Source organism: Hibiscus syriacus, unplaced genomic scaffold, assembly GCF_006381635.1.
Source record: "Hibiscus syriacus cultivar Baekdansim isolate YM2019G1 unplaced genomic scaffold, ASM638163v2 tig00012370_pilon, whole genome shotgun sequence".
Classification (NCBI taxonomy): Eukaryota; Viridiplantae; Streptophyta; class Magnoliopsida; order Malvales; family Malvaceae; genus Hibiscus; species Hibiscus syriacus.
In genome coordinates this window covers 906,447-920,219 of record NW_024062270.1, presented here as the reverse complement: position 1 = coordinate 920,219, position 13,773 = coordinate 906,447, and the positions used below count along the sequence as shown (strand labels likewise).

At 34.9% G+C, this 13,773-nt stretch overlaps 2 protein-coding genes and 1 pseudogene across 2 annotated transcripts; 1 reads left to right on the top strand and 2 right to left on the bottom strand.

The window, feature by feature from the left end:
• Positions 1–2,960: 2,960 nt before the first annotated feature.
• LOC120205279 (40S ribosomal protein S8) lies at positions 2,961–5,704 on the top strand. The gene is made up of 5 exons (XM_039205188.1): positions 2,961–3,065; positions 3,178–3,250; positions 3,662–3,998; positions 5,123–5,292; positions 5,505–5,704. The coding sequence occupies exons 1-5, from the start codon at positions 3,062–3,064 to the stop codon at positions 5,578–5,580; spliced, it is 660 nt and encodes a 219-aa protein (XP_039061119.1). The 5' UTR covers positions 2,961–3,061; the 3' UTR covers positions 5,581–5,704.
• Positions 5,705–8,844: 3,140 nt separating this feature from the next.
• Positions 8,845–10,604, bottom strand: LOC120205275 (annotated as a pseudogene).
• Positions 10,605–11,606: 1,002 nt separating this feature from the next.
• LOC120205274 (beta-1,2-xylosyltransferase-like) lies at positions 11,607–13,679 on the bottom strand. The gene is given in 3 exon segments (XM_039205184.1): positions 11,607–12,545; positions 12,646–12,795; positions 12,999–13,679. Coding segments are annotated over 3 exon segments (1,554 nt in total). The 3' UTR covers positions 11,607–11,822.
• Between the last annotated feature and the right edge of the window lie 94 nt (positions 13,680–13,773).

The following is a 13,773-nucleotide window of genomic DNA, read 5'->3' as shown; positions in this document are numbered from 1 at the left end:
AATAGTGTTTGTCCTTCATCTCAATAATAATGTTTATTTATATCTATAGTGTGTTCAAGTTGTTTGATCATGTTTTTTATTATTTTCTTATATGACATGTTTATATTCTAGGTGGTTAATTTATGTACTAAAAATTCTTGCACTTGACCACCTATTCAATGAAAAATTCATTATATACTCAACAAGATTATTTATATGAATTCAGTATCGAAATTACCTCAACAATAGCGGGAAAATCAACAGATTTTTCACGATTGAACATAAAAAGGCATACTATACCACGCCCATGACTGGAGAGAATAAGACATCGTCGATAGCATTTTTTTCGATAATCAGTTGCGACACATTTTCCTATACAAAAATGTCAAAATTGCGAAGCTACAACTGAGTGTGTCGGCAACGTGAAAATTTACGAGCTGATGCAATCACATACAATGAACTTGGTTGCACGTTTTTCGGGCATTATGGTCCCTCATCTGAGCTGTAATATGCAATCACGTGCATACATTTTAATATGTTCATCGAAGGCGTCACGACTCAAATGTTTAAAAGTTGTATCCAACCAATTTAACGGTATTCAACCACCGTTAAAATTAGGCGGGACACCTCCAAGATACTCCTTGCACAAGGAATGCCAGTCACCATCCGCCACCCCATAATTCACATCCCCATCTACCGAAGGCCTCAAATATATAGAAACATCATTCAACGTAATAGTGCACTCTCCACAAGTAAGATGAAATGTGTGTCTATCTGGTCTCCACCTCTCAACCAGTGCAAAAATAAGATTGGGTTTAAGGTTACAATATCCTTCATATTTTGCTACGTAAGCAAATCCAGCCTCGGCTAAATACGACCAAACACGAGTAGATATCTTTAACTTAACGTTATGAATAAATGAATATAATATACGGTCTCTCTCATAATTTAATAAATAATATACAAATTAAAATATAAACTAATACTAAAAAATTAAATAAATAAAATATTCACAATAATTAAAATAACAACACAATTTAAACTTGTTACTGTATCAGCAAAATGCCTAGAGATATGATTTCATCTAAATGTAGCAAACCACATTTATTTTATAAATGCAAAAAGTAACAAAAATTAGTACAATAAAATTTAATAAAATAATAAATTATTATATAATTATAATATAATAAAAATATTTTACATTTTAATAGAAAGATTGATAATAGGAAGAATGAGAGAATTTGAGATTTGAATGTGGTTTGAGGGTTGTGTTGAGTGTGGTATTTATAGGGAGAGGATAAGTTCCTCACCGGCATAAATTTTATACCGCATAAAATGAAATATTTAAATTAATTAATGATATTAAAAAATAAGAAAATTAAATCATATCAAATTAAATTATAATAATTATATTTTAAATTTGAACATAAAAACCTGACTAAAATTATAATTTGACTATTAATGTTGGGCCTTAAATGACTAAACAGTAGATCCAAACATTTTATTGAGCCTATTTCCACAATCTATTCATTAAAAGTAAATTTAAATGCCCCTTTAAGTAAATAGCTAATTTAGTCTATTATTTTATGAATATTTTGATCTCATTATTTCATTTTAGGATAAAAGCTCATATGTGAATAAAAATTATTAGTAAAAAAAGATCAACGCTTTAAAATCGGACCTTTTTGTCCTAAAATAAAATGTTAAGAGTTAAAATACTAAAAAAATAAATACTAAAGTGACTATTTAATCAATGTTATATGTCTTTTTATTTTAAAATGAAACATTGGGTCCAAAATACCAAAAAAAAATGCTAACATTACATGTCAACGCTTTAAGAAATAATGACATTGTATTATCTCGCACCAACAAAAAATACTTTTTAAAAAATAATTATATCAATTCTATAAAAATTACAATCTTGGATCATTAGCGGATACCACCGATAAATTTTATTTACTAAAACACTCTCTCTTGGGGTGTGAAATTCGAATATCAGATTTGATCTGATCCGAAAATTTTGAATATGTAAAATAGTTATCTATATCCGATTTGAAAAAACATATATCTGAATTTTCAGATCATGTGTTTGAATATTTGAATATGAATATAAAATTTAATTTAATAAATATAATTTTATATCTTATATTTCGTGACTTGTAACTTATTCGATATCTCTGCTATATTTCGTTTGATTTTCCAAACTTGGATTATTATTAACTCAAACTGTCTTATATTCAAATAATTGTAGATCATGTAGATTCGAATACGATTTTAGATAAGCTAATGATTCATAAAAATAAAAGATTCAACTTTATTAAAATAAAGAATAATAACTAAATCCCTATTAAGACAAAGTTTACAAAGTTTAGGACAAGGGATGGGCGTGGGACCGAACCTTACGAGTTCTGATTCGATCCGATTTAATTGGATATGATCTTTTAAAAAATTGAATTCGGGCCAGGTAAGGGTTTTTTAGAGGTTATGTTTGAGTCAGGTCGGGTTTCAATTTAGGGTGAAAAATACTCGACCCGAAAAAATGTAGTTTTACCTTGTATATTTAAGAATAATTACAATACACCTCTATATATTATTTTTTCCCAATTAAATTTAGATTTTTATTGAATAAAAGTGATATTTTTAATAAATATATTATTTCAGGTCAGGTCGGTCGGTTTCGAATTTTATCTCAAATAGGCAAGTTGGATTGAAGGTGTATATTTTATGGATCGAATTAGGTGAATGATGTATAATTTTCGGGTCGAGTCAGATGAACCGAAAACCTGACCTGACCCATGCCGATCCTATTTAGGACTAATAGTTGTTTTGTCCATTTCTAGTATACCAAAACATCTATAACTTTTAAACCTTAAAAGGACTAAACCATAGATCCAAACTTTGTATTGGGCCTACGGCTATAATCTATCCGTTGACCAACATAAACCCAAGCTCAAACTGGACACAAAAGTAATTTCAGACAAACTAGGGTTTTTGGATAACCAACATTACACATCTCAGTTTATCATTACATTCAACTCTCAAAATCTACCCCCAAAAGGCTTGAGCTTCTTCCTCAGCTAAAATGGGTATTCCTCACGTTTTTCTAATTTTTATTTTATCAGTCTCTTCTACATCATGCAACGTTCTGATTGATCTTCTTGTTTAACGTTTTTAATTGTTTTTCTTTTGTTCTGATAGGTATTTCTCGTGATTCCATGCACAAGAGGCGCGCCACTGGTGGCAAAAAGAAGGCTTGGAGGAAGAAGAGAAAGTAATCTACTGAATCTTTTTTCTCTGTCTCTTTTTATTGTGCTTCGACTATTTTATGATGATTTTTTCCTGTGGTTAGTTGCTCCGAAAGTTGATTTAAAATGATTAATAAATGCGGGGTTTTGTTCTTGTGATTTAATTGATCTGTATATAGCTTCATTTTATTGTGATTGGAGATTTGGGAGCAATTTTATTAAGCCTTATGGGGGATCGTTTTTGGGTGATGGATTCAAATTCATTACCATTATCATTGACTATGCTATTTATTTTGACTGTAAAAGTTCGACCTTTCTAGTTTGTTTAGCTCCAGGGACCTTATCCCTTTTTCTCTCTCATTATTATTAGGTTGTTTCACTTGATGTTCTTCTGTTTGATTTTATCCGTTTTTCCAAATTTTGTTGGTTTTTAAAAGGTATGAGCTCGGAAGGCAACCTGCAAACACAAAGCTGTCGAGTAACAAGACCGTAAGGAGGATTCGTGTTCGTGGTGGGAATGTGAAGTGGCGTGCTCTACGTCTTGACACAGGAAACTACTCATGGGGCAGTGAGGCTGTGACTCGGAAGACCAGAATTTTGGATGTGGTGTACAATGCGTCTAACAATGAGCTTGTTCGTACTCAAACTTTGGTGAAGAGTGCTATTGTTCAGGTTGATGCTGCTCCGTTCAAGCAATGGTATCTCCAGCACTATGGCGTTGACATTGGTCGCAAGAAGAAAGCTGCAGCTGGAGCAGCCAAAAAGGAAGGAGAGGTGAGAGTTCAATTCTTATGTTTGCTTCTCGTGGATATTGCGTCAATAACTGATTAGTTGCTATGTTGGTGCATTAATGATTTTAGTAAAGTGGTGGTCATTTTGCTCTGTTTTTCTTTTAATATTTTCATGTCATCCTGATACTGAACCTTGTTGTCGACTTTAGTATGTCTTTATTTTGTTTGTCAGGTGCCGATTTTAGTTTTTCTTTACCTTCTCATGCAAGTTGTTATTTTTCTTTGCACAGCTGTTCTTGCTGCAACTGATTTGCCCTCGCTAATAGAGCTATCAGTGCATACGGTTATTCCTATCTTGCTATCATATCAGTTGGTTTCTGCACCTTCTTGATCTTGGTTCCCTAAAAATAAAAGTTATATAGCGATCCAAGTTATACCATAGACAAGCCTAATGATGTGGTTCTTTTAATCCTCAGCTGGTGATATCCTGTCTACCGTTGCTATGTCGGTGCATTATTTCTTTTAATATTTTCATGTCATCCTGATACTGAGCCTTGTTGTCGACTTTATTATGTCTTTATTTTGTTTGTCAGGTGCCGATTTTAGTTTTTCTTTACCTTCTCGTGAAAGTTGTAATTTTCTTTGCACAGCTGTTCTTGCTGCAACTGATATGCCCTCGCTATTAGAGCTATCAGTGCATACGGTTATTCCTATCTTGGTGCATCGGCACCTGATTAGTTGCTATGTTGGTGCATTAATGATTTTAGTAAAGTGGTGGTCATTTTGCTCTGTTTTTCTTTTAATATTTTCATGTCATCCTGATACTGAACCTTGTTGTCGACTTTAGTATGTCTTTATTTTGTTTGTCAGGTGCCGATTTTAGTTTTTCTTTACCTTCTCATGCAAGTTGTTATTTTTCTTTGCACAGCCGTTCTTGCTGCAACTGATTTGCCCTCGCTAATAGAGCTATCAGTGCATACGGTTATTCCTATCTTGCTATCATATCAGTTGGTTTCTGCACCTTCTTGAACTTGGTTCCCTAAAAATAAAAGTTATATAGCGATCCAAGTTATACCATAGACAAGCCTAATGATGTGGTTCTTTTAATCCTCAGCTGGTGATATCCTGTCTACCATTTCACATTGCTTTGCCCCGTTTTTCCTACAGGAAGGTGAAACTGTCACTGAGGAGGTGAAGAAGAGCAACCATGTCTCGAGGAAGCTGGAGAAGCGTCAGCAGACTCGCAAGCTTGACTCCCACATTGAGGATCAATTCGGTGGTGGTCGATTACTGGCTTGCATCTCTTCACGGCCTGGTCAGTGTGGCCGTGCTGACGGGTATGACATCTCCTAAATGTCTTCCTACAGAAGCCTTTTATCATGTTCCCTTTACCGCTTACCTTTTACTGTCGGCATCTACAATTGCTTTGTCAGACTTGTTAATTGTTTACTCGATAGCCTTCGTAATAGCTTTTCAATCCTCTAATCTCTTTTATATGCAGGACAAGTAGTTCTTAGGTAACCATAACTGTGTCAAATGGGTTTTGCAGGTATATCTTGGAGGGCAAAGAGCTGGAATTCTACATGAAGAAGATCCAGAGAAAGAAGGGAAAGGGAGCTGCCTAAACTTCTGTTGCTTGAGATTTTATCTTTCAGATCAAAATGTTGTTTTATGCTTTACTTTCATCTTTTCAGAACGCTTGAGATTGTGCTAGTGCTCATGTACTTAAGTTGCATGCTATTTTTTGTACTTTGAAGTTAGTACCTTGAACCTTATAAATTTAGCCTATCTTGGTTGGTATGGATACGAGGCTGGTTAAATTGATGATGATTTTCAGGTTATGTATGTTCCAACAATCATCAACTTGATAAAATGGTTAAAAATGGAATCAGGGCTTGTTATGACATGCAGTTGATGTTCAAATTGTGGTTTTGGATGTTAAAATTATAAAATGGAGCGGATTTTGAACGATTGTAAATGATGTTTTGAAAATCTGTTATATCAATTCAAATTATTTACAACATATAGCATTGTGATTTAAAATTATAAAAATGTTGGTTGAAATTTATTTTAGGGTGACTATACAAATAAATGTTAATGTTTGAATAAATTTTCATTTTTTCTATTAAAGTTTTAAAAGTAGTAAATTGGTTATTAATATTATCGATTTGTAATAAATCGATCACTTGACATTAACAATAGTTAAAGTGGTTATGGACTATTTATGTAATTTACCCTTTATTTTTTAAGGGTGTAAACTTAGAGGCAAAATTAGAGAAACAATACAAGCAAGAAAAATATTTTGAATAATATGGTTGATTGAGAATTATTTTGGGATCTAGTTAATTTGTTATAATACATTTTCTATACAATTTTGATCCATTTCATATAACAAGTTCTATTTTTCAAATATATTTTATGAATCTCGTTACCTTCACATGACAAGTTTCACGTGCACGGTCGCAAAAGATTTAGATCCCAAAAAATAAATTTAATAATGTCATATTTTGCTAAATAATTATTTCGCTCGCATTATTTATTTAATTTTATCAAATATAAATAGTTATATTAGATATTTAAAATTACATAATTATAATGGGTGTGAAACTAGATCATTAATAAGAAATATAAAAAGTACTTAACTTATGTAAGGATTTCGAATATTCGATAAATAGGATTGCACTTCGAAACAAAAAATTATTAACGAACTCGACTCACCAGGTTATTTATGGTGTCAACCAAAGTGACATTCTCGTTTTAATGCCATTTCTTATTATAATCATTAAACGAGAGCAGAGATGTGATTACAACCGAGGACGAACCGCAGTGCAATGCAATTCTATGGTTTCCCATATTTCTTCCTTAACCTCTCCTTAACGAAGTCGTTTCGAGCTTTAGTTCGAGCTTGCTGCGGGGCGACGTTCACGTAAGATAAATGCGTGCCGAGTGCAAGAAGGCCAGCACCAGCAAGGAAGCACCCCACTGTCATCGCCAGCTTCTTGGGCGTCGATGGGAAACAAGAAACCATCTTTTCTGATGACCAAAGCAATTGCTGGATCCAACACTTTACCTGGAAACATAAAAAAAAGACAAACTTTTTTCTCAGAGGCAATTTGTCAGACACTTGGTAGGCTATCTTGATCTATATCGTATTTCACTACTTCTTCGACTCAATTTCTGCAGTAAAAAACACAAGTAGGGACATAGAAATATTTAACCGCCATGTTTTCATGCTTCTTTTTTTCTTGATGTGAAATAATTACCCCATGTATGTATGTTTTGACATTCCAAATGAAAAGGAAAATAGAAGGAACTCATACCTCAAACTTCCAGATGATGGAGCTCAATTTAATTTTATGCGAAAAGCTGGAATGTTTAGAGATTTAGATTTTAGGGAAAACTATGCATTTAGCACCTAACTATCAATTTTCATGCGTTTTAGTACTTAAACTTTCAATTTAATTTTATGCCTAACGTTTAGTTTTTGTTTCATTTTAATACTCACCATTAAAAACTTAAAGCGTTTAGTATCTAAACTATCAGTTTTGATCTGTTTTAATATCTAGAATTTCAATTCCCCCCCCCCCAAATAATAATGTTAAAATTTGAACATGGGTACTAATATGAAATAAAAATTAAACATTCTGTATGCTTTTGAAAAAATTAAAAGTTTAGATATTAAAACTAATCAAAACTGATAATTTAGGTACTAAATACATAATTTACCCTCGTTTTTATTTAAAATAAGAAAGAATTGTAATCCATTAATTCTAACTCAGAGTAAGAAGGGAAGACCCGAAACTCATGCAATGGATATTTGTTTTTTGGGATAAATCAGTTCTTGACCCTGGAATTCTATAATTGTTATCAATTTGACACTACATTTTTTTATCCACATTAGTCTTTAAAAACGATGTGTTTGATTAAGGGTGAGTAAATGTAAACAAATTCGACTGAAAATCAAATTTGAGTTATAAAATAGAACATGATATATGTGTATGCATGTTATATATGATTATAGAAAGACATTTAAATTGAAATCAATTGTATCATGACTAGGGATAGTCAAAATTCCTGAACCTGATAGGTTCCGACCCAATCCTATGGGAGCAATTTTTTTTTTGAAATTTAGGGAATCGGGATGGGGTGTGTTATATAGCATATAACTTTGGGGCAGAGCAGGGTTGAGTTTAAGGTAAAAAAGACCCGACCCGACTCGACATGGTTAATTTTTACTTATATTTATTATATTTAATATTTTAAGAATATTTATTTTTATTTTATTAATAATATTATTTAATTATTTTTTTTACTATATTTAATATTTTAAGAATTTTTGTTTTTATTTTATTAATAATATTATTTAATTATTAAAAATATTATAAAATATATTAATGTAATTGTTTAAAATATAATAAATATATTATTATAAAATATATTATTTCAACTATTTTAAATTGTTAATATATTTGGATCGGGTCGAGGTTGGGTTTTTAGTATAAAAATCAGGATAGATTTGAGTAGTAAAAAACCTAAAATTCATCAGAACGAGAAGAGATCGGATTATATATATACTTTCAGGTTGGGGTTGGGGTGGCCAAAAACCTAACTCGTCCCGTTGTGTCCATCCCTAATCATAACATTATAAATATTTACTTAAACTCAAAAAAATTGAATAAAGTTTGAATTATAAAATAGGGTTTATCTAACTTGATTAAGTCAAAATTTTTTGACTTGATTCGACTCAATCGGATGTTCACCTTTACTTTTTTTTTTTTTTTGCATAATGTAATCGAACTAAGAATCAGCATGAACAAAAAAAATTCAAAGATCAAACCCTAATTTTTGTATCCATGTATGAATTTATGAAAGGATCACTCTTCAATCATTTAGCAACCAAGAGTCCTCATTATCCTGTCAAGCCGATTAACGACAAGTTGAGGATCAGCGTATATTCCGTGAAGATCAATGCCGTGAGCTTTCAACCCTTTCCACCGCGCAATCAATTGGAAGTGCGGCCGTTTGAATTTCGGGCTAATAATCTCAAGAAGCACCGTGTTCGGTGTTGCGGATACCAGGTGCGTTAGACCGGCACCGTGAGCGCCGATGACAACCGAAGCATCTTGGGACGGCTCGGACCTGCTCTTTCATCGGCATATGTGCAAACAACCCATTGATGAGGTTCACTTTGCATTCAACATGATCAGATGCCCATCTCGATAGTGAATCGAACACTTCTTGTTCATTGCTGAGTCTTTGTTCAACTGTACCATCATGGCGTGGATGTGCTAAATAATCTTCTCGACGGATGAAGAGAACATTATGACCCGAGGCCGCCTTACCAGCACGATGAATGTTCACCGGAAGATCGAAGGCGGCTCTTATCATTTCTCCGAACTCGTATAATCGAGCGGTTTTGTGGTGATTGGGACTTTGCTGAAGGTCATGAGCGGAAACTCCGTGGCAATCTATTTCTTCGTCGAGTCCTCTAAATAATGGGGTCTCGTACCCCAAAGGCGAGAAAATAACATGGCTGAAACACACTGGACCAGTGAAGCTTTTAGCGTATCTGAGGCTCGAAAACAATGCATTCCATGTTTCGTCTAACTGTGTCTGGAAAAAAAGATCAACTTTAACAGAAGAAAGATGACAAACCGGACATGGAATAGTGATTATGTATACCTGAGAATGACCATCGACAAAGACCAGATGCGGCCGATTAGGCAAGCCAGTCACCCTCGAAGACACGTACGCGCTGTACCAATCGGTGACCGTGTGGAAAAGGTTAGCATACTCGACTCTTGTTACCAGAAGTGTAGGCTCATCCACCCACTGTAATCAGAACTTCCCACGTCAGAATCCATAAAACCAGAACTAAACATAGGAACTTAAACGAACCGAACAAATACGAACAAGGGGTGTATTCATGTTTGTTGGTTCAATTGATTTAGAGCCCTAACTAAACATTAACATGCCAAAACTTGGAAACGAAATACAATCAAACCTCTTCACAATCGAAATCATTTGCACCAACAACAACAATCGACCTAACCGATTCCCTGATAGGATGCCTTGAATCACCTTCAACAGGTATAAACTTACGCAAGAACTCTTCACCAACAAGATTCCTTCTCTTTAATCCTCCATTATTACCTTCAACCACAAAAGCTCCATCTCTAAACCTCGGCAGTTCATCTCCTTCCCTTCTACCAATAACATCCTCAAGCTTTTCACCTCCTCTCGACATCTCAATCTTCAAAGGATCCATCCTTATCTTCCCACCTTCACAGATTGAAGTCCTCAATGTCTCCGAGTAATGACACCGAAACCAACTGGAGGCCACCTTTGCGGGTAAAATATCAGCTACCTTTGTAAACCCGTTTCCGAAATAAGCTTCACATGAATTTACAGCTACGTTTGGGTTCATAGACCAAGGCAAATATGATGGGATGATAGGCCAGGGCTTCGATGGATGGGGTCTACGGTATGGGATGTTTGATGGAGAAGTTTCCACCGTACGGTGGTGGCTCGCCGCCGGATGATGGTGGTGGGTGGGGTGGATGGACGAGAAGTAATGATTAATAGTAATGGAGTTGAGAGCAAACAGAGATATGATGATTATGATAAAAATTAATACTTCCCTGTTCATGGGTGAATTTTTCTTATTATTATGATAGAAATGTCGTTTTTTTTCTCTCGTAATTTTAGAAAAGTTGAAACTGAAGATGGAAAATCTCAAATAGGTTGATGTGATCAAACTTGAATACTTTATGATTTAAGAGAAATGCAGTTAGTATCATAACGATGAATATATAATTTTGTTTTGATATCGTACATATCTATCATATCTTTTCGTAGATTTTATTGATAAAATTTCGAACTAATTAAATTTTTTATTAACTATCAACCATTTAATATTAAACGTTCACACCCTAATTAGTGTTCGAATCCGATACTTCAAACGATACCAACAATTCTTTTACCATCGAAATCACGAATCTCCATTCTCCAGTACCTTACTTTCTCAAATTCGTTGGTGTAATTTTCGGAATCATGTATCTTTTCTTGAATTCTCATCACAAAAGGTCTAAATTGCAGTAATGCATAATTCATTTAAATATTGAAAGCATTAGTCATAATGGCTTGGTGTACAAGGCGATCATATTCCTCTCTGGTAAGAAAAGGCCGAGTATAAGGGTTTGTCCATTGGATCAAATGAGTTACGCGGATGGTTTACTCTTTTTAGTTGTTTGGACGGAAAATCATAATCGATGGTGTCATTCTTTCTTTCGATCTTGGTCAAATAGTTTTATAATGACTTTTGAATTAGCTGTTAGGTGTAAGGTTATTATAATTACTACAAGGTTAAGAGACTAGATGGATATGATCGATTGACGATAGATTTGACTCAAATAGGTTACGTGGACCTATTAGAGGTCATATCAACGGGTTATGACTTCTCAAGGTTAGATTTCGAGATCATTCTTTCGAAAACATATTTCTCCTTGTGTCTCCTAAAGTTCTCGAAGTATGTTGAGTGTTTGAGACCCTTTCCCCTGAAACCTGAATTGAATGGGAGATTATTGCATGGATTTGTCAAAGTTACAACTATGTAAGGGAGGAAAATCAAATCTAATCTGTAAGTCTGCATTTTTTAAGAAACAAATAAAACCCTAATTTTTTATCCATGTATGGATTTATGAACATTGCCTAAATCCATAATCAACTAGAAAGATTTCAACGTCTCCTTTATCCTTGTAGTCCCTCTTCTATGTTTCTTCAGTTAGACAATTCCAGGAAGAAAAGAAGAAGAAGCAAAATCGTGTGAGGCCAAGTCTGAAGGCATAATGAACAGATTGCCCTTCATTTAGCAACCAAGATGGCTTATTATCCTGTCAAGACGAGTAATGACGATTTGAGGATTGGCATATGGTCCATAAAGGTAAATGCCATGAGATTCCAACCCTTTCCACTGTGCGATCAATTGAAAGTGTGGACGTTTGAATTTTTTACTAACAATCTCGAGAAGCACCGTTTTTGGTGATGCAGATACCAGGTGTGTTAGACCGGCACCGTGAGCGCCGATGATAACCGAAGCATCTTGAATGGCTCGAGCCTGTTCTTTCATCGCCATATGTGCAATCGACCCATTGATAAGGTTCACTTTGCATTCGACATGATCAGATGCCCACCTCGATAGTGAATCAAACACTTCTTGCTCGTTTCTAAGTCTTTGTTCAACTGTACCTTCATGGCGTGGATGTGCAAAATAATCTTCTCGACGGATAAACAGAACATTATGACCCAAGGCTGCCTTACTGGCACGATGTCTGTTTACCGGAAGATCGAAAGCGGATCTTATCATTTCTCCGAACTCGGATAATCGAGCAGTTTTGTGGATATCAGGACTTTGTACTAGGTCAAGAGCTGAAACTCCATGACAGTCTATTTTTTCACCGAGTCCTCTGGATAATGGGGTCTCGTTTCCCAGAGGTGAGAAAATAGCATGGCGGAAACAGACCGGACCAGTGAAGATTTTCGTGAATCTAAGGCTTGAAAAAAATTATTTTCATGTTTCATCTAATTGTGTCTGCAAATGTTCAGCCAACAACTAAAAGATCATAAACTATTACCAGGCAAACGAGTTAAACTCAATAGAAACCGAACATGGAATACCGATCAATGTGTACCTGACAATGACCATCGACAAAGACCAAATGCGGCCGATTAGGCAAGCCGGTCACCCTAGAAGACATGTACGCGCTGTACCAATCGGTGACCGTGTGGAAAAGGTTAGCATACTCGAATCTTGTTGCCAAAAGTGTAGGCTCATCCACCCACTGTAATTAGAACTTCTCACGTCAGAGTCCATAAAACTAGAACTAAATATGAGCATGTAAACGAACCGTAATATAAACCGATATATATTCATATCAATTCGTTTAACTTTAACCGAACTAAACTATCAGCCTTATTAAACATATGTTCTGACATTGAGCATTGCATTAAATAGTAATCAAAATAAAAGGAAATATAATTTAACCTCTTGGCAATCAAAATCATTTGCACCAACAATAACAATAGACCCAATTGATTCCCTGATAGGATGGCCTGAATCATCATCGTCAACAGGTATAAATTCATCCAAGAACCCTTCCCCAACTAGCTTCCTTCTCTTTGAACCCCCATTACCTTCAACCACAAAAGCTCCATCTTGAAACCGAGGCAGTTCTTCTTCTTCACTTCTACCAATAACATCCTCAAGCTTCTCACCTCCACTCGACATCTCAATCTTCCCAGGATCCATCCTTATCTTCCCACCTTCACAAATTGAGGTCCTCAACGTCTCGGAGTGATGGCACCGAAACCAACTGGACCCGGTTCTCAAGGCGACCTTTGCGGGCAAAATATCAGCTACCTTCGTGAACCCATTTCCGAAATAAGCTTCACATGAATTTAAAACTACGTTTGGGTTCAAAGACCAAGGCAAGTATGATGGGATGATATGCCAGGGCTTCGATGGGATGATTGGTGATGACTTTGATGAATGGGGTCTTCGGTATGGAATGTTTATTGGAGAGCTGTCCGCCGTGCGGTGGTGGTTCACCGCCAGATGTTGGTGGTGGCTGGGATGGGTGGACGAGAAGTAATGATAAAGAATGATGGAGTTGAGAGCAAATAGAGCTATGATGATTTTGACGTAAATTAATACTTCCCTGTTCATGGATGAATTTTTCTTCTTATTATGTTTTTTTATTATAAAAAAAAGTAGGGTTTCAAGCTTGTAATGATTGGTTTTAGTTTGAAAAGTGAAAACT

Bases quoted from the DNA above. Each gene is read 5' to 3' on its own strand.
- LOC120205279 (XM_039205188.1), top strand. The intron at 3,251-3,661 runs GTAATCTACTGA...GGTTTTTAAAAG, and splicing joins GCTTGGAGGAAGAAGAGAAA to GTATGAGCTCGGAAGGCAAC. The intron at 5,293-5,504 runs GTATGACATCTC...TGGGTTTTGCAG, and splicing joins CAGTGTGGCCGTGCTGACGG to GTATATCTTGGAGGGCAAAG.